General features: G+C 42.2%; 1 protein-coding gene and 1 long non-coding RNA gene across 9 annotated transcripts in view; one reads left to right on the forward strand and one right to left on the reverse strand.

Annotated features, from left to right (window-relative positions):
* Positions 1 to 20,832, forward strand: part of LOC109268081 (uncharacterized) — a 73,053-nt gene that overhangs the window by 2,577 nt on the left and 49,644 nt on the right. For all 5 annotated transcript variants that reach the window (XR_008420196.1, XR_008420197.1, XR_002080456.2 and 2 more), the window contains exons 2-3: positions 16,084 to 16,296; positions 20,632 to 20,755. This is a non-coding gene — a long non-coding RNA (uncharacterized LOC109268081). The remainder of the gene's footprint in view (positions 1 to 16,083; positions 16,297 to 20,631; positions 20,756 to 20,832) is intronic.
* PIK3CG (phosphatidylinositol-4,5-bisphosphate 3-kinase catalytic subunit gamma) overlaps positions 10,487 to 20,832 on the reverse strand; it is a 33,369-nt gene continuing 23,023 nt past the window's right edge. For all 4 annotated transcript variants that reach the window (XM_019451193.2, XM_019451192.2, XM_019451195.2 and 1 more), the window contains exon 11: positions 10,487 to 11,748. In XM_019451193.2, coding sequence (XP_019306738.1) covers positions 11,470 to 11,748 — 279 coding nt within the window. In that variant the 3' untranslated portion in view covers positions 10,487 to 11,469. The remainder of the gene's footprint in view (positions 11,749 to 20,832) is intronic.

Here is a 20,832-nt window from a genome sequence, read left to right on the forward strand (position 1 = left end):
CTACAGCGTGGAGAGAATCCCCTTGAGAAAGGAGTCAAGAAGGGGAAGGTAGTGCTGAGAGATGATATCATTTATTCTTTGGCACCAGCTGAGCCTGAAGCCAGATGTACCTCTTTTCTTTCCAGTTGAGTGAACCAATACATTCTGTTTCACTGAAGCCAATTTGAATTGGGTTTCAGTCACTAGCAACCTAAAGCGTGCTGGCTAATGAATGGGCGGATTGCTCTTGTCCTTAAAAGGTAATCATGCTTTCCTATTACATGCAGAATGTATGTCATAAATCCAACCTCTTTTGGGTTTCAAGGCTTTTTATGATCTTCCCCCATTTTAGCCTTTGCTTCCCACTCTCTTGCCATCCAGCTGACACTTCCGTTGTGGTGCTGTAGCTAGCATTTGTTGACGTACCTTACATTTTTACACCTCACTTTTTGTCTCTGCTGCTCCTACCCTCACCCCATCTGGAATGCTTTTACCCACATGGTGAGATCCTATTTATTCCTCAAAACCACACTCAAATGTTCCCTTCATTAGAAAGCCTTTTCTGGTCCCTTAGTCAGAATTAATTTTTGGCGCCTTTCTATTTTCTCCACTCTTTACATATACCCCTATTACAACACGTCACAGCCTGCCTTGCCTCTCTAGTTAAGAGGTCATCTTTGCATCCTCGTCTTTGCTCCCAAGCCTATAACAGAGCAGGTGGCCATTGGTTATGATGCTCCCTCACGGGTTTTCCTGACAGTCAAGTGTGACTGTGCCTGCTCCGTCCACCAGATGGTGCTTGACTTATTTTTGTTTCCTGGGTGATCCCAGGAGGGCGGAATGCCAGGCACACAGCGGATGCTGAATAAAGGTCTGATAGATATGATGGACTTGGTCTCACTTTGAAATGCTTTTACATGTTTATCAGTGATTTTCATGTAGATTTTGGTGATACTGAACCAATTTGAAAGTCCAGTTTCAGTGAAGGGCCATAATGGCTGGTAAGAGAGTGGCAGCTCCCAGCCTGGACTGACTTCCCTTCTTAGAGTTTCCATTTGGTTTGATGATTGCTGTTGAACTTGTATCTTTGAATAAACTGGAAGGTAGGAGGGAGAGAATGAGAAGAAAAATGTGGGAATGCCACTTTATAAAACATAGTTCAGTGGGAGCTCCCTTTCTTTCCTCCTCCTCTTCCCTCCTCCTCTCCCCTCCTCCTTCCCCTCCCCCTCTGCTCCCTCCTCCACCTTCCTCCTCCCCCCTCCTCCTCCTTCTCCCTCTCCCCCTCTTCCTCCTCCTCCTCCTCCTTCTCTTCCTCTTCTTCCTCCTTGCTAGGGTACTTGAGCACAGCTCTAAGATCCATGAGAAAACAAGCTTATATTTAAAAAGTGAGATATCGGGGCGCCTGGGTGGCGCAGTCGGTTAAGCGTCCGACGTCAGCCAGGTCACGATCTCGCGGTCCGTGAGTTCGAGCCCCGCGTCAGGCTCTGGGCTGATGGCTCGGAGCCTGGAGCCTGTTTCAGATTCTGTGTCTCCCTCTCTCTCTGCCCCTCCCCCGTTCATGCTCTGTCTCTCTCTGTCCCAAAAATAAATAAAAAACGTTGAAAAAAAATTAAAAAAAAAAAAAAAGGTGAGATATCTACATATGTATGTAAAACATGCATGGATATTAGTTACATCTTTGTATTTATATGTATATGTCAAACTTTTTGGTCTACAGGTTCCCCAACAAGGCTGAAAGTAACAGACTTTATATACATAGATTGTTCTTGGATTAGTGGATGCAGCTGCTGTTTACAAATCCTGGTGATGTTTATGACTCTGCTGTTTTTAGATTCAACTAGCATTGCCAAGCAGCTACTCTGTGCCAGGCACTGTGCTAAGTTCATTCACATATATTAATTCTTTTGTCTTTTTTAATCCTTAAAACAACTCTGAAATCTATTAGTTATCTATTGCTACACAATAAATTACTCTAAAACTTTGTGGCTTAAAACCGAAACATTTATTATCTCATGGCCTCTGTATCAGGAATCCAGGCATGGCTTAGCTGAGTCCTCTGGCTCTGGATCTCTCATAAGACTTGACTTGAAAAGACACTTTTCCCAGCTCATTTATGTGGTTGGTGGCAGAATTCACTTCGTTTCTTACCATGGGCCAGAGGCCTCCCTGGATTCCTTGCCATGTAGATCTCTCCAGAGAATGGCTCACAACATGGTGGGTGGTTTCATCAAACTGAAAAGGTGGGAAAGAGCAAGCTCGAAATGCCAGTATGGTGAAACTCATAGGCTTTTAGAACCCAATCTTGAAAGTGATGTTGCATCATCTTTGCTATATTTTATTTGTTAGAAGCAACTCACTAGACCCAGTTCATACTCATGGGGAAAGAATCCCACAGGGGTGTAACATCAGGAGTCAGAGATCATAGGGGACCATACTGGAGGTCTACCTACCACAGATAGTTTAATTCCCATTTTACAGATGAGAAAATTGAGATGCCATTAGAAAAAACAAAGATGATATATACATACACATATATGGATTGATGAAAATTCATGTCTTTGGGTAGTATTTCTCAGGTGCAGATTGGTACATATTTTCAGCCTTCTTATTGCTTTGGCATTCCTTACCAACCCACAGAATCTGCCTCTGTGTCCTATAGAACCTTGTTATGCAAAGTGTGGTTTGGGGACCAAAAGCATCGGCTTCCCCTGGAAGCTTGTTGGAGAGACAGAACCCCAGGCCCTGTCCTACACTATGGAATCAGAATATGTATCCCTAGTGATTTATGTGCACGTTAGGAGACACGCTGCTCTAGAAGGTCTCTTTTCTAGATTCTCTGATGACTTCAGGGGTTCCTGTGTTTGTCTGTCTGTTGGCACTGCTAGTTGCTTGCCCTTCGGCAGCAGTGGGGAATATTACAATCTACCTCTGCACTATTTCAAAACCAGAGGAAATGAAGGCTCCTTGTCATCTATTATCTTATATAAACAACAAGGTAAGAGTAATAATGGGTCTTTCTCAATAATCTAAGACAGAATGGGAGCCATGGGCATGCATTGTCACAGACAGCAGACAAAAGTGAAAGTTGGCATTTGACTCTAGAGTGAACCATAGCAAACCTGTCCAGCAAATGAACCTCCCTAAATTATATTTTATTTAGGCAATCTAGATGAATCTCCAAAATATCATACTATGTGAACAAAAGACCACATATTGCATGATTCCATTTATATGCAGTTCTAGAAAAGGCAAAGCTATAGTGACAGAAAGCATTTCAGTGAAGACATGGGAAGAAATTTACTACATGCAGGCCTGAGGGAGCTTTTTGGTGATGGGGCCGTGCTGGATCTTGCCTGTGGTGATAGATGAATATATGGGTGTGTACGTGTGTCAAACTTATCACACAATACATTTAAATGGCTGAATTGTATTTTATATAAATTAACTTTCCATAAAGTTCACGGGGAGGGGGAAAGTGAATAGGAGTTAGTGGCCTTGTCAATTGGTTCCAGGCCCTCTAACTTTCCTTAGGCCCAGACAGAACCCACGGATAATGTACACTGATTAGATTAACTGGTCAGAGAAGGATGTTATTTAAAAGATTTCCTTGGTATCTGATGTTGACATAGAGTGGAAATTATTTCTCCTTTGAAGTCATACTGGGAGGATGTCATATTTATAAAGTCATTAAGATTTCCATCATTTACTTCTAGAAGTCATTCCAAGGATGATGCCTTAGAACTTTTGATTTCTTGAGATTCTTCAGCCTTCCTTGAAAAGGAGCATGGAAACGATGGCTTTTGTTTATTGAGCAAAGACTCCAGACATTCCAGTTAATGCTTCACTTTCATTATTTATTTAAAAACATTTTTTTTAATGTTTGTTTATTTTTGAGAGAGAGAGACAAACAGAGCAAGAACAGGGGAGGGACAAAGAGAGAGGGAGACACAGAATCTGAAGCAGGCTCCAGGCTCTGAGCTGTCAGCACAGAGCCTGATGTGGGCTCTAACTCATGAACTGTGAGATCATGACCTGAGCCAAAGTCAGTCACTTAACTGATTGAGCCGCCCAGACACCCCTCACTTTCACGATTTCATTTAATCTGCACAGCAGTTCTGTGAAAGAGGTACCACTCTCTACCCAGTTTATGGAGGAGAGAGCTGAAGCTTAGCAAGATTAGACAACTCTTTCAGGTGGACAGTTTGTACTGAATTTGGAATGATCAAATGCCAGAGCCACTGATCTACCCTCTTTCCTGCCTCACCTACTCTGAACTGCTACTGTGGCATCTGGCTGACTTTAAAGTGGATTATCCCCCAGTTACTGGCTTATGGTCCACTCTGCATCCACAGCCACACACACTCACCCTGGCTTTCCACTAGGGTATCTCAAGTCTCAGACTCCTTTAAATCTGTATAGATTAAAGGAGTCAAACTCCTCTACCAGTTGAAAACCTACAGAATGTGCTTTGCCATGAGAAACAATTACTGCCTAAGCAAGGGGTTGCTTCAAAATTGAGAAATTAGTGGGGCACTGGGGTGGCTCAGTCAGTTAAGCGCCTGACTCTTGATTTCAGCTCAGGTCATGATCTCACAGTTCATGAGTTTGAGCGCTGCATCAGGCTCCATGCTGACAGTGTGGAGCCTGCTTGGATTCTCTCTCCCACTCCCTCTCCCTCTTCTTCTCCCTCTCCCTCCCCGCCCCCGCCCTTCCCTGCCTCTCTCTCCTCCTCTCTCTCTAAATAAATAAATAAACATAAAAAAATTTAAAAATACTGTGAAATTGTCTCTTGTGGTTTCTAGAGCCATGGATTGGGGAAAGAGAGCCAGGGAGAACTCAGGGATTTGGCAGTGGTTTGTGGCCACAGGATTTTCCCAGTGGAGACCCTGGTAATTTTGTAGAACAGGTGTTTGGCGATGATACAAAGAAAGGCATGGGGTGGGGGTGCTAGGGACCAGTATGGCTTTGGCTGCCATATGCATCCGGTAATGGGAGGTTCTGTTCAGCCACAACCCTGCATGTGGCTGGAAATGGTGGGGGTCATGGTGGGCACATCTCTGAAGAGAATAGGGACCCATTTTAACACTTAAGTGTAATCAGAAGAATTCTGAGTTTGATTCTCTGCATATAAAACTTGTCAGAGGGCTGGCCACCCACTACGAGATACAGAGGGGCTGCAGGTAAATTTATGTTCCTTTTTACGTCCCTGTCTCCATCACATCCTCCAAATTGAATGACCGGTGCATTATAAACCCAGACTCAGAGCCCAGCTCCCAGAAGGAAAACGTCATACCAAAGCCACAGGCAGTGAGATTTAATTTGTACTAATGAGTGAATGCATAGAAAAAATTCTGGCACTCCCCGAGAAGTGAAAATGAGGTGCTTTGCACCTCCAAGGGGGACCTCATGTGTGAGCTAGAGAGCTCAGTGTAGAAGATTTGCAGAGCTGACAAGAGCTGGCCCGGGCAAGGCATCCCTTACTGACTAAACAGACAGCATCCTTGGAGGCCTCTCTTCTCTAAAAGCATTATCATTTTAGGGGATGGATCAGGCTGGCATTAGTGTACCAAAGATCACAATCAGGTAGGGTTGAGTAAGACAGGAAACTTTGACACGGTCATTTGTATGCCAGAAAGTTCTGACAACAGCTTGGCCGTCACTCCTTGACAACTGCTGACTTCACGGGATTTTTTTCCCTTAGAGAAACAAAATTTTCTGAGCTTTTAGTGAGGCTTGATGTAAGCTAAAGGATATGATTATCGTGTAGACTGTATTGTTTTCCCAAAATTAAAATACTATTTTTCCCTTTTTAAAAAATTCAAAAATATAGCATCAAGCTTCCCAAAACCCAAGAGGAAAAAAAAAATAAATGTAGGGTAAAAAAAAATCACGATTGACAGTTTGGTGTGAATATATTCTCCCAGCCTTTTAATGTTGCTATAAGCCTACATTTTTACTTGAATATGACTGTACCGCAACACTGGCCTGGTAACCACCTTGTTTCACTCAATTATGTCAGATCTACGTGGATGTTAATACATTTTCATCTACCTTATCTTTTCAGGGGTTTCATTGTACTCCATTGTATGAATGTGATTTAATTAACCAATCTCCTATTAAGGGACTGTTAGGCCATTTCCAATTTTGGGTTGTATTATAAAGAATATTGGTAACTGGTTTTGTCTGTAAGTCTTTGCACACTTGTCCGATAGTTTCTAAAGGATAAATTCTTGGATGTGAACTTGCTGGGTAGGAGAATAGATATCCTCTTTGTCTGTTGTTTTTTTAATTTGATTTATTGGGGCTCCTGGGTGGCTCAGTCAGTTAACCCTCTTACTCTTGATTTCAGCTTAGGTCGTGATCTCATAGCTCCTGAGATCAAGCCCCACATCGGGCTCCCCGCTGTCTTTGCCCATACCCAGCTCACTCTCCTGTGTGTGAGTCAGGGAGGAGATGAGCAAGAGAGAGAGAGAGAGAGAGAGAGAGAGAGAGAATCCCAAGCAGGCTCCACACTCGGCATGGAGCATCTAGATCATGATTGAAAGATCATGACCTGAGCTGATATCAAGAGTCAGATGCTTGGGGCGCCTGGGTGGTGCAGTCGGTTAAGCGTCCAACTCTTGATCTGGGCTCAGGTCATGATCTCACAGTTTGTGAGTTCAAGCCCTGCAGTGGGCTCTCACTGATGTTGCAGAGCCTGCTTGGAATTCTGTCTCTACTTCTCTCTGACCCTATCCCGTTTGTGCGCTCTCTCTCTTTCTCCAAAAAAAAAAAAAAAAAAAAAAAAGTCAGATGCTCAACAGACTGAGCCACCCTAATATCTTCTTAATTTTGATAAAATGTGACAAAATGCCATGCATAGATTTTATCAACTTGCTCTGTTTTCAACAGTGTGCTAGAGTATTCTTTCTTCCAAATTATCACCAACTCTCAGTATTACCAATCTTTCCTAATCTGATGGTGAAAAGACACTTAAATTATCTTAATTTGCATTTGCTTCATCAGCAGTGATTTGGGGTTCTTGTCATATGGTTATTGGCCACATGTATTTTTTTGGTGAATTCAACATTTTCTGATAAGGTATTCATTTTTTACTTATTGAATTATTACAGCTTTTTATATATTAAGTATATTAGCACTTTGTCACATATTTTGCATTCAATTAAGTCTTTTTGGTAACAGTAGAAAGCATCAAACAGGTTTACTTACATAAACTCTGTCTGCTCCTCCAAAAAGAAACCCCCACAAAACTGATGATTGTCGACACTCTATTAATTTCCTAGGGATGTCATAACAAAATATCACACACTGAGTGACTCAAAACAGTAGAAATTTATTCTTTCACAGTTCTAGAGGCTAGACATCTGAAAGTGTTGGCAGGGCCATGCTCCCTTACAAGCTTCTAGGGTGGGACCCTTCCTTGCTTCTTCCGGCATCTGGTACCCCAGGTGTCCGTTGGCTGGTAGACACTATAATCTCTACCTCTATCACATTCTTTTTCCTTTTGAGTATGCCAGACATATTGAATCAGGGCTCACCATCATGACCTCACCTTAACTCTATTACATCTATAGAACCTAATTCAAATAAAATTACATTTACAGGGACCAAGGGTGAGGACTTCATCTTTTTGGGAGGACACAATTTGACCCACAAGATACAACCATTATGAGGTGTCTGCTATTGCCAGCAAACTATAAACCCTTTAAGGACTGAGGCTGGGTCGAATTTGTTATACATTCTAATCCCCAGTCCTCAGCACACAGTCTAGTAGGGCGGTGGGCACTCCATAAAGATTTTTTTTTCTTTCTTCTTTTTTTAATGTTTATTTATTTATTCTGAGAGAGAGAGAGAGAGGGAGAGACAGCAAGGGGGGGAAGGGCAGAGAGAAAATCCCAAGCAGGCTCCATGCTATCAGCACAGAGCCCAATGCGGGGCTTGAACTCGAACTGTGAGACCATGACCTGAGCCCGTGTCAGAAGTGAGACTGACTGAGCCAGCCAGGCACCATACTCCATAAAGATTTGTTAAGGAATCTGACTTTCAGGAATATCTGGACTTTCAGACATTAAAAGACGCGTACAGAGAATATAAGGCGTCGATTCTTTAATTTGAATTTACATTCAACGATTGTAATTGAAATGCAAATACAAGTGGGGAGAGCTGGACTGTCCAGAAGAGGAAATATCTCTTGACTTTCTGAATGAGCACCTTTGCCAAGGTGTGTGCTTTAGGCTCCCCTGGCATCTGTCCTAAATATGAGTCCTTGCAAATATGCAGACAAGCACACAGATAAGAACCAGATTAATTGACCAGAATTATTAGGTTGGGTAAAACAGATATAAGATGGCAGAGTCCTTAAAAATCCAAGAACTTTTTTCTTCATGTTGTAAAATATAACTGACAATTTATTTCATAGCCATGGCAAATAGAGCCTGGTTTGCCAAATGCCAGAACTTGCTCCAGAAATATACTTTCTAAATTATTTTTTGGCCCATATCAAAAAAATAATTTCCATTTACCTAGGATTCCCAGCCTCCAAATTATCCCACAGAATTCCCATATCTAACCTTTCTTTAATTTTTTTTTATGTTTATTTATTTTTGAGGGACAGAGGGAGACAGAGCACAAGTGGGGGAGGGGCAGAGAGAGAAAGACAGAATGTGAAGCAGGCTCCAAGCTCTGAGCTGTCAGCACAGAGCCCAACGCGGGGCTCAAACTCACAAACCGCAAGATCATGAACTGGGCCGAAGTTGGATGCCCAACCGACTGAGCCACCCAGGCGCCCTTCTAGTCTTTCTTTAAAAAATGATTCATCTCCTATACATATATATAGTTAATAAAGTTACCTTTTTAAAAGTCAAGAGTCTTCTCTAGGAATTTCTATATTTTATCTACGAGGTCTCCACTCCCTCATACTTTCACTAAAGGTAGTTAAATGGGGTCATATGGGGCTAGGTGTCGAACATCTGCTTTGCTCTCCTTTTAGTGGCCATTGTTCCAGTCCTCAATCAATGGGCCAGTGTTTTACGTCCAAATGTACAGCCACAGAAATGAGGTATTTTAATTAGAACATAAACAGCATTTTGATCTGGGCACTTTATCTGAACTCATACAGATGGAGTCCAAATGCAAAATTGAGCATCAAAGCCATTATTCAGATCTGTACAGCGCCAGCTTCACAGGCTTGTGACCTGTGCAGTGACTCATGGTCAGAACTTCCTGTGCTTGGTTTCATGCTCTGCTGTTGCTATCTTGAACTTCTTAATAATTTTTGAATGGCAGGCCCCACATTTTCATTTTGTACTGGGCTCTGCAAATCATGTATCCAGTCCTGGACATACATAAAAGCTGCTTTTACCCGAATCATCTGACCTGTAATCTCTGTTTTCATCTGGCAGTGAAGACAGAGTTGTGGGTAGTTCCCCCAAATCTCCTCCCAGGAGGAGATGACCCGAACTCTACAACGTTTTCAAAGGTCTAAAAGCTGTGGGTCATGTGATTCACTGTAAATAATGAATGGAAGAGGCACACAAAAAGTAATTTTTATCTGTAAGTCTAAAGAGTTAAAGTTCTACCTTCACTGAAATACAGAAGAATCAGGCCCAATGTGATGTGTGTCAGCATAACAAAAGAACTTGTCCATCTGAAAATAGGTATGCCCATGTGCCAGCAAGCTAAATATAAATACATTCCTCTAACTCTTCTATCAAGACGATTATTTCAGCAATTCAAATAAAAAGCAGAATCTGTGCAAGGCCCAGCTCAGCTATGTTTTATAAGAATAATGACTACATCTTCTGAATTAGAAAGCATCATCCTTCCTGTTCTTGTTCAGAAGAATGGTGGGGAATAGTTGTAAAAATGTCATACAACATCTACCTTCCATCAATGCATTCATTAATGCGTTGCAGGGCATGGTCTTCTGTACCAGGGGATGGAGTAGTTTTGAAAGAATGAGCTGTCAAGGAAGAGTTCTTTCTAGACACCTTGTGAAGCAGGGGAAAGGCTCAGCCGGCAAGGAAGCAGTGTTACCCATACCTTCAAAGGCCTTTTGCATATACAAAAAAAAAAAAAAAAAGTTCAGACTACACCAAAGGTATCTATTTAGAAAAATTTTAACTTAAATACCTATTTATATCTGATTGTGTTTAAACATAGACATGGTTAACAGTTATTTCTAGGTAAAGTATTAACTCTAGGTAATTTAGAAATATTTTATAAATAATTTAACGATCTTTCTCTAAGGTTAAACAACACTTCCAATAAATAGTAAGCTATTTAGGAGAGAACATGATTTTTAAAGAAACCATTTCAATTTTTAGGAAATCTGAAGAATGTGTCAGAGTTTAAAAGTCCTTTAAACTGAGAGATGAACAGGGCAAGTAGTGTTCTTGCTAATATGAAATACTGTTCAGACACCAAATACCTTCTTCCATTAGAAAAAAAGAATAAAAATTCTTAGACCAAAATGTAAAATTAAGGCGTGTGAAAACAAATCCATATTTCCTAGAATGTCCTCTTTAATAATATACTTAAAAAAAAAAAACTCCACCAAACATTTTTACAAATAAGTACATAAAATTCCAGTAACCCTAGGGGAGAAATTGCTTTTCAACTAAGTTTTGAATTCTAGGGTAGATGCATTCTTGAGGACTTCACAACTTGGGTAAAGAGTTGTGGGAGGGTAACAGTTAAGGAAGAAGGGAGGCAGGGAGGAGGATGTAAAGGTGAAAAATGAGTCCCTTTAGTTTCTTCCTGTTTCCATGCTGGAGAAGGCTGTAGTAGCTGGAATTGGCAATCTGCTCTTGGGCAGAGTTGAGATGAATGGTCTCCTCTCTGTTCTTCCTCTTCGTAACCCTGAAGCAGACCAGCAGAGAAGTGCCAGGGCACAAAGGTTCAGATTTTCCATTGTATGTTTGTGCATCTCAGCTGTACACTGTACAAGAACCTAATTACAAAAGACACTGAAAAGACCAACTCGCCTTCCTTTGCTTTTAGCAAATCGCTAGCATCTACAGACATGGAGGGGGATGTTTGGAAGTGTCCTTTAGGGAATGAGACAGAGGTTACAACGATTACGTCTTTTTCTCTAAAGAGGTTGAGGAGCACAAGAATGACCCAAATTGAGAGTATACGCAGATGAAAAGAGATGTCACCAATTATTCCCAATTTCCAGAGACACTCGATAATAAGACAGTCAAACCAGCAGGCACAATGAAGAAATAGTTTGTTTAAACTTAGAATGTTCTCCAACATCACTGAAGCAAATGACGAAAAACAAACCTGCATACAAGCCTAAAACTGAACATTATTTAAACAAACCGACATGCCAGTATTTTTCTCCAGTAAAGGGTTCCGCCAGCAACAGAGCTGCATTTCTGAAGTGCCAGCTTTCATAATGTCCTGTCCATCAGTCCAAGTTCAATGATGGACATGCTGACTTAAAGCTTTAGAACACTAACTTGTTTTTAATTCTAGCCCAAAGAATTAGGCTGAATGTTTCTCCCCTTGTTTGATGCCCAGAACAAGATGCAGGAACCAGTTAAACTGCACGGTCCATCCTTTGTCTCTACACACTTCGATCTGATCAAGAAAATACTTCTTAGCATCCTCCTCACTTTTCCCCACTGTTAGGGCATCCCGAATATATTCAATATCTTCTTTGCTTGTTAACTGGGGCATTCCCGTCATCAGCATCATGGAGAACAGGATGATCAGCAGGTTTGTGTGATGACGAAGGGCGAGGTAAGCCTTAACGCAGACGTCCTGGATGGAGGGAAAGAAAGTACAGTTATGTTGATGAGGTAACTAAGTAGGGTGATGACTGCCTAGGGATCCTGGAATTTACATAGCATTATCCTGTCCATGAGAGGAAGCTATCACCAACAGGGCAGATCCTCTTTCTCAGATGGAGGGTTTGATGAGAACATATGCTATTTCCATACCCTAGGAAGCACATTAGTGTAATCGCCCATGTCCAGGGTGTGCTCGGGGAAAAGTGGTTGATACGGTACATTTCATCTTTTTTCTTACTCTACCTTTTACATCAGTTTCTCTCCTAGGAAACTGAAGGTAGAAATTTCTGTACTCTCTTTAAAGAAATGAGTCAGTTTTTGAACACCATACTGGGATCACTGAGCTTCATGTAAGCATACATGTTTGCCAAGGGCTAATGGAATCCAGAGAAATGATGGAAATGTGGCGTTTGAGGTTTTGTTTTCATCTTTATTTTACAATTTGGCCTATTCTAAGAAAACCAACGTATTAGCGTTTCACTGATGCTCCAAACTGTTGAAAAAACTTGGGAATTGTAATACAAATTCTTTTTTTTAAGTTTATTTAAAAACTTAAATAAAAGCAGGGTAGGGGCAGAGGGATGGAGAGACACAATTCTAAGCAGGCTCTGTGCCATCAGCACACAGCCTGATGCAGGGCTTGAACTTACAAACTGTGAGATCTTGACCTGAGCCGAGATCAAGAGTCAGATGCTTAACCGACTACGCCACCCGGGAGCCCCTACACACATTCTGAATACTGAGCGAGAGGGCTTTAAAAATGCTTTGGCGTGGGGCGCCTGGGTGGCACAGTCGGTTAAGCATCCTACTTCATCTCAGGTCATGATCTCGTGGTTCATGGGTTCGAGTCCCGCGTTGGGCTCTGTGCTGACCACGCAGAACCTGGAGCCTGCTTTGGATTCTGTGTCTCCCTCTCTCTCTGCTCCTCCCCCATTCATGCTCTGTATCTCAAAAATAAATAAAAGTTAAAAAAATTAAAAAAAAATGCTTTGCCTGGTGCATTCTCCAAAAGCCTTTGAGCAAGTTGCCACAGGTGAGTTAAGTCCACTTATTAAGCAAGGCATGCTTATTTCAATCATATTGTGCCAAAGTAAAGAAGAAAGTGCAAGGTTCTCAATTTTACAACACGAGGACAGCCCAACCTTAATGTTGTAACTTGGCAAAGATGGTGTGTTGAAGAAAACTGAAGTTAATGATTACAGATATGAATACTTCAAAAAAATCTGGATATAAGGATATAAATGTGATTTCACACCATAAGGCATAAAAACAGAGCATAAATATGAAAAAATATGCAACCTCATTTGTAATCAAAGAAATGTAAGGGAATGAGATGGAAACATTCACCTATCCAGCTGGAAAATCTTAAAAAAAATTTTTTTTGAAGAATAATACCCAATGTTCACATTTCATAGGCCGATGGTAGGTGGGAATAGGTATAATTTTACTAGCAGACAATTTGATAACATGCATCAAAAGCTTTAGAATGCTAATAAATGTTAGAGAAGTTCATTGCGGTGATGGTTACGTGACTGATGCATTTGTCAAAATTCAAAGAACTGTACCCACAAAAAGGCCCAGTTCTGCTGTAGGTGAATAATGCCTCAATAAACTGGACTTTAAAAAAATGCCTATGTCCTTGTACCCAGCAATTTTCATGCTAGAAATTTACCTTTAAAAACTTGGATAATTTTGCAGTGACCAATACATAAGAATATTTGTTAGAATGTTTAAAAATGCAAGAACTTGAAGGTAACCTAAATATCCTACAGTTGGGTACTGATGAAAGTACCTACAACTGCCTGCTCTGTAACTGCTAGAATGATACCGTGAAAGAATATTGAACAAGCATGTGAAAGTGTCTGAGTTAAAAAGCAGGCATAAAACAACAGCATAGGTGGCATCAGCCCATGTTGGCAAATGAACACAAAATATTTACATGGAAAAAAGATTGGAAGTCTACAGGCCAAAATGTTAAGATAGTGAGTTTTCTTTTTTTTTTTAAGTTTTTAAATTTACGTGTTGAGAGAGAAAGAGAGAGAGAGTAAGGGAGGGGCAGAGAGAGAGAGAGTCCCAAGCAGGCTCCTCACTGTCAGTGCAGAGCCCAATGCAGGGCTCGAACTCATGAACTGTGAGATCATGGCTTGAGCAGAAACCAAGAGTGAGATGCTTAACCGACTGAGCCACCCAGGCGCTCTTCCTTTTTGCTTTTACATTATCTTGTGTGTGTCATTTGCACGTGGCAGGATAATGGCAATGGTCATGGTAGTCATGCCTATATCATTCTGTGTGTCAAGGCTGGACCATGAACGCATCACCCTGTCTAAGTAGAAAAACCCATGGACTGATCTGGCATTAAATGAGACCATATATATAAAAAATGCCTGGCACAGAGACTGGCACATAGCAAGTGTTCAATAAGTGTTAGTCCTCTCCTTTCCCTGCCTGGAGGGTAGATCACTTTTACCTGCTTTCTGCTTACTTGTCAGGGAGCTGGACACTCCCAGACTCAAAAGACTGGGCTCTTCCTACTGTGGATCCAGTGCATTAGTGTTCTTGCATCCTTAATGACTTTACTTATGTCCGGAAATCATTATCTTTTGCTCCTCCATTGGAATGACCAAAGTCACTCTCATTTCTTGGTGATTACACAGGCAAAGGGCAGACTTCACCCCGGGCAACTGGCTTATTAATTTGTTAGCTCACACAATTTTCACAAGGGCAGAGATGGGGATGCCTTTTGATTTTGAATTAGAGTACATTCTGATTTTTAATTATTTTCTATCCTTCTGTACACTGGGGGCTTCAGGCACAACCCTTGCTTTCTGAGCTCACTGTGTGGCCAAACTCCTTAACAGAAAATTTTTGAGAAGGGAAATTGACCTGCGGCCAAGCTATTCTAACACCAATCCGTAGGTGCTCCGGTGCATATTTGTTCAGCAGCAACCCACGGATTCACTCATCACTGTAGCACACAGGGACATGGTAAAGGAAGACAAATGTCTTGTGTCAGTCTCAAAGGCCATCTCCTCTATATAAAGCATTTCTGCTGGTTCGAATTTATTCAGTTCTGATATTTACACACAAGGGTCACTTCTGTGAGAAAGAACTTTCCTCCCCCCAGATTTTCATGCCCTATGCTGGTCAGACACAATGTGTAAATTCTGACTGGCAGTGCAGGCTTAGAGATTTAATTAGAGATTTATTCTCTTTTTCTTAGAGATAGTACAGAGCCATGGTAAGAACTGCAGGTTCACACCTTGCTGCCTGGGTTCAAATGTTGGCTTTATTACCGACAAGCTGTTTGTCATTGGAAAAATCACTTAACCTCTCTGGACCCCAGTTTCCTCATCTGTAGAATAAGAAGAATAATAACAATACCCGTTTCATATGGTTGTGGTGAGATTTCAGTGCTATGTATGTGGTCGGCAATTATTATTAATAGTATGAGAAGTTGCATTATTGAACGCGCACTTCTCAATGCGGAGGTGGGTGGGAAGTAGGAAGCCAGCACCCTGGCTGTGTGTGCAGATGGTTCTCTTGCCCCAGGGGCACAGCTGGGTGCTTGCTCCACCCCCTCAAGCCCCAGAAGTTTCATTTCTGCCCTTTGTGCTCAGCCACAGGGTGTCTGAAAGAACCCTGGCCATGCTGCCTTGGGGCCGGAGGCCTGTGGTTTGGGGGACTGAGGATGTGGCCTGGGGACCTGGGGGGGTGTGGAAGCACAGAACACAGAAGTGACTGGCTGGGGAAGCAGAGTTTTTCCCTTCTGCCAGGCCTGCCTGGCACTGACCTCAAACATCCTCATTCTGTCCTTCTCAGCTGCCTGGGGAAGGCTTTATAATATTGAGTGGAGAAGAAGGGGCAAAGGTAGAACCTGATTTCAGGGATTTGGTGTAATGTACTTGTTAATGGATGTGAATGTGGGGAACACTGAAATGTTGTTAGCTGGAATGGTATACGTGAGTAGCTGATCAAGTGATTGAGCCTAGATAGTATATCAGCTCTTAATTTCATAGTTGATTCAAATGCCTTGATTAGAGCATCTAGTACCACAAGAGAGGATTGTTTTTACAAAGCTACCACTCCCATAAGTCTTGGGAACAAAGGACTTCATGATCATTTCGGGGTCCAAACTTGGAGTTGATTTGTTAACCGGCCCAACGTAGTTCACTAAACTGAAAACTTTCTATACACAGTCTCCTAATTTCTTCTTAACTGCCAGTGAGTTCTGGCTGCCTCAGACTGCTCAGGGTCATAAGGAATGGGCCTACTTTTTCTTAAAACAAACTCCTCTATTTTCATCTAGAGAACAAAGTGGAAGTGAAATATTACTGTCCATCTTGACACAAATGAGGAAGTAGCCCCAGGACTACAAAACAGGAACTCCGGGGCCCAGAGAAGAGAGAGAAGAAAACTCACAAATAGCCGTCAATGAAAAGCAACGTCCTCACCCACTGACTTTTCCTAAATATTAATGCTGCCGCTGTCTGCTGGAGGAAGGAGACGGTGGAGAGAAATGGTATTTCTGTCAAAGAGGATTTTATTTTTGTTTTGTATAAAAATTAATGAATTGGCCAAGCAATGCCTTTAGAAGTTATTTTGGCAAAACAGAGAGTCACCGATTAGCTGAGCTCATAAGGCAGGAGGAAGCACTTTCCGAGAAATCTGAAAGAAGAGTGTGTCTGACGCTTGGCTGTGTGTTTGCTGAGTTTGAATTAGGATTCTTATCCCTAAGGACCTCTTAAGAATGATTCTCAGACTAGTTCTGTCTAGCAGGGAAAGGGCGGTATTGCCCTCTTCTCAGATACTTGGAAGCTCATTAGAAACCTAAAGGTTACAATTAGGTCGTTCTGCTTTAGTCACATATTCTAAATGGATTGTATGTAGGGGTGTGTGTATGTGTGTGTGTGTGTGTGTGTGTGTGTGTGTGTGTATGCGCGTGCACGCACTAGCCTGTTCTGAAAAAGATTGAGGGTGGATTACCTGGATACACAAAAGTCTAAATAACATTAATTAGAATTGGGTAGAAAAAGGAAAGGAATGACAAAGGAAAAGATCACAGTGAATTTCGAACAGAGACCAGTTTAACGCCATACATCACAAATGCTATTTACTTGCTATGGGTGGTCTTCAAATATATCTGTAGCCAAAAGGAAAATCAAATCCATTATTTAACCAATGCTCAGAAGAGTTTTTTAAAATGTTAGGAGAAACACAGCTTTTCTAGAGATTATGACCTGACAGAGATTTCACAAGAGGATCTCTATAAAGAGTACACTTTTGGTAACATGGTAACACCCTCGGTAATATTCTTCAGGTAGACAAAACACTTCTCTAAAAGAAACTAAACACTGAAAGAAGATACAGTTGGAAGCTTATTCTCCATAAATGTTTAAAAGTCACAGGGGTCTAATATCTTAGACACTGAGTGACCCTGCATGCTGGTAGATTAACACATCAGTCCAATTCAAGGCCATCTTTCAAGTCTGCGTCTGGGGCAGGTACCTCACCAGGGGATTCAAACGCCTACAAATGGCTGATGCTGGACCCTTCTCTGACAGTATCTTCCAACAGATAGTACAGTACTGAGCATCTTCATGCCTGGCTAGAAGGCTGAGCTTGACCTTGTTAGTGGTCCTGGGTGCAGGTCCTGAGAGTGAATCCTTTATCAATTCAGTGTATTGTGGGCAGTTTGACAGATAAACTTGTCATCTCCCTGTTGACCTATAGTAGGCCTCTATTACAGTCATTTGTGGTTAACCAATTGAGCTCTAAATGACTTCTTTGCTTTGCTCTCTAACCCCCCTAATCCAGCCCTTGCACTGCTTCAAATGGAATGCAGATCTCCTTTCTTGACCCAAACTCCAGGACACATTCACATCAATACCTGTGTTCCAACCATATCAAACAACTGTACTTTTTGTTCTTAAATACTGATACTAAATACGCACTTCATGCCCTTGCTAATGTTATTCTTTCTACTTGGGTGTTCCTCCCCTCCCTGTATCTGCCTAACAAATGGAACTGATCTTATCAAGGGCTGATGAGAACCCTTCACTGGCAGTCCCTTTCCATCCCCCAGGGCAGGATTGCTCCCCCTGCAAACCACTTTTGCAATCCTTAGAACAAAGCTGTGTGTGTGTGTGTGTGTGTGTGTGTGTGTGTGTCTTCTGCAGTGTGTCAGGGCTGTGCTCCTGGCCACCTGTGCCCAGAACAGAGTCTGGAACACTGTTGGGCATCTGCAAACACACGATGAAGGAATGCTAAGATTCAATGCTTTAAAATCAGGATGAATCTGTGAACAAGTCATATTGGAAGGCTATTCAACTGTAAAGACATCTTGCCTTGCTCCAGCAGGACTTGGGCCTTCTCTGGGCCTGGCACAGGCCTGAAATGTAGCAGGTAGTTAAGAAGTGTGTGTTGAAATGGTATGCTATCTTGGATATGGAAGAACAGGGCCTGGGGACTATAACAGGATGGAGCAGGAGGCTGAGAAAGCCCAGCCTGGAAGGTTACAAGTATAGATAGCTACTGGTGTAGACCAGTGCAGGGTTACCACACAAGGGCAGTCAGAGAATAGGGATGGGAAATAATGGGGAGGGGGCCACAGTCCTCAGAAGTGGTCAGATGGTCAGGTCCCTGTGGCCCGGGAGGTCCCTGTGGCTGGGGTGAAGGAGACTGCTTGCATTTCCAACAAGGCAAGTGTCAGGAGGGAGCAGGACCCCAGTCCTAGAGGTGGATTAACTGAGGCAGAAGTAGTTAAAAGACCCTGGGATCCAAGATGAGAGCAAGATGGCAGCAGAGATAGACTTTGAATAAAGGTTTCCTAACAGCCCAGGTCAGGACACTGCATGGAGACTGGGCACAGGGCTGAGCCTGCAGGTGAAGGCTCCGGGGTACGCCCTGGGGTGGGGACAGCTCAGCCAGCGGTGGGCACCAGGCAGGGCCTGATAAAGCTGCACCCGAGACTAAAATAACACAACGAATAGGTCCCAGACTACTCTCCTATAAAATGTTTCTTAAGAGTGACATCTAGGGGCAAATGCCTTCCTTTTAAGTATGCTCATCAAGCTGCCTGCTTTATGTCGATGTACCTGTGAAGGTGTTATTGGGCTCCCCTGGTTTCTTCAGCTGTATTGAACATACATTTGCTTAGTGCCTACTGTGTCCAAAGAACATCTTCAAAATACTTGTTTATATACTAGGCCAAGTTGTTCACACTCCTTGGAAACTGTTCCATATTGAAAGTACACTATAGGTATATACTGTGTGTCCTGTTCTCTTGGCATGAGCTACTGATCCAATCGGGGAAAAATATGTATATTTATATTGTTAAGGAACTCTCCACAAAAATGTAAACAGGCACCATGTGATGTGACACTTACATTTTTGTATAATTAAAAAAAATTTTTTTAACACTTATTTATTTTTGAGACAGAGAGAGACAGAGTGTGAGTGGGGGAAGGGCAGAGAGAGAGGGAGACACAGAATCTGAAGCAGGCTCCAGGCTCTGAGCCATCAGCACAGAGCCTGACGCAGGGTTCAAACCCACAAGCTGTGAGATCATGACCTGAGCCAAAGTTGGATGCCCAGCCAACTGAGCCACCCACCCAGGCACCCCACATTTTTGTATAATTTAATAAAATGTTAGATTTCATGGGTGCCTGGGTGACTCAGTTGGTTAAGAGTCTGACTCCTTGATTTTGGCTCAGGTAGTGATCTCATCATTGTGAGATTGAGCCCCATGTCAGGCTCTGCACTGCATGGAGCCTGCTTAAGTTTCTCTCTCTCTTTCTCTCTGCCCCTCTCCAGCTTGCACATATTCTCTCTCTCAAAACAAATAAACATTTAAAAAAACACATCAGATTTCATAACTAGGATTACTTCCTCTTCTGATGTGTAGATATTTAACCTGTATCTTGAAGGCTTATTAACATATGTGTGGCAGGAGCTTGTCAATCTATGCCTGAGTTGATATTTCATAAACTCACAGAATACAATGTATTATGGAGAAGGAGGAAATCCAAGGAGGTCGCCTGGCCTCATCCAGCCACTAACCAATTCCAGAACTGTCCCCCTCCCCCCCTCCCAACCTTCTCTCCTCCACTCAGCAAATAACCACTGAGCGCTCACTAGGTCTCAGGCCCCTGATGAGGGAGTCAGGTCAGGTGTGGTCCTGCTGCACAGACTCATACATATAATGGTATGCTGTCATAGGTGCTGTGAAGGCAACATGCAGGGGCTGAGGCAAAGGATAACTCGAGGGACCTCATTGGGGGTCTGCTCTGAGGAATGACATTGAGGCTGAGATCTGAGGGTGTTCCAGGGAGAAGGCAGGAATGGGGAGGATGTGGAGGAAAGCCACTGTGACCTTGACCAAATGCGAGACTGTGGGGAGAGCCTTGTAGGGAAAGCTTAGTTAGATTTTAGTCAAAGTGAGGTGAGAAGCCACTGAACAGTTTATAGGGAGTCACACTGTATCTGTAAAGTTCCGTTTTTAACCAAATTCTGGTTAATTTATAACCTTGTATAATACCAAATAATAGAATGAGGGAAAAACACTAAAATGTTGACAGTTATTTCTGGAAGGCGGGATAATGGGTTCTTAATATCCTTCTGATATTTTTAATATTTTGTTGGCTTTTTAAAAAGAAACACATACTACTTTTAAAATTAGAAACGAAGCCCCCACATTCCTATATAAAAATAAAGGGGAAGGCAAATTTCATTTGCTAATGATATAAATGTATTTGCATGTAATCTATGTTCTAAAACCGTTTAGTGACATTTAAAGCAAAGTGGTTCTAAAATAAATTATTGGGGTAAAATATTGTTTTCTCTTTTCACTCTTCAGTAAGGGAGAGAGTTTTCAAAAGAGAATGTATCTATCAACATCGTCACCACTGAAATGTACATGTTTAGCACCGGGTGTATAGGACCGTGCTCCGCAGGCTAACAGATATTCCTGGACTCAAGTAGTGAGTACGCCTTGGTTTTATGTCTTTTTGTCTGATTACAGCTTACTCCTGAAGTCTGCCCTATTCTAGAAATAATT

Source organism: Panthera pardus, unplaced genomic scaffold (assembly GCF_024362965.1).
Source record: "Panthera pardus isolate Hobbes unplaced genomic scaffold, ASM2436296v1 HiC_scaffold_8, whole genome shotgun sequence".
NCBI lineage: Eukaryota > Metazoa > Chordata > Mammalia > Carnivora > Felidae > Panthera > Panthera pardus.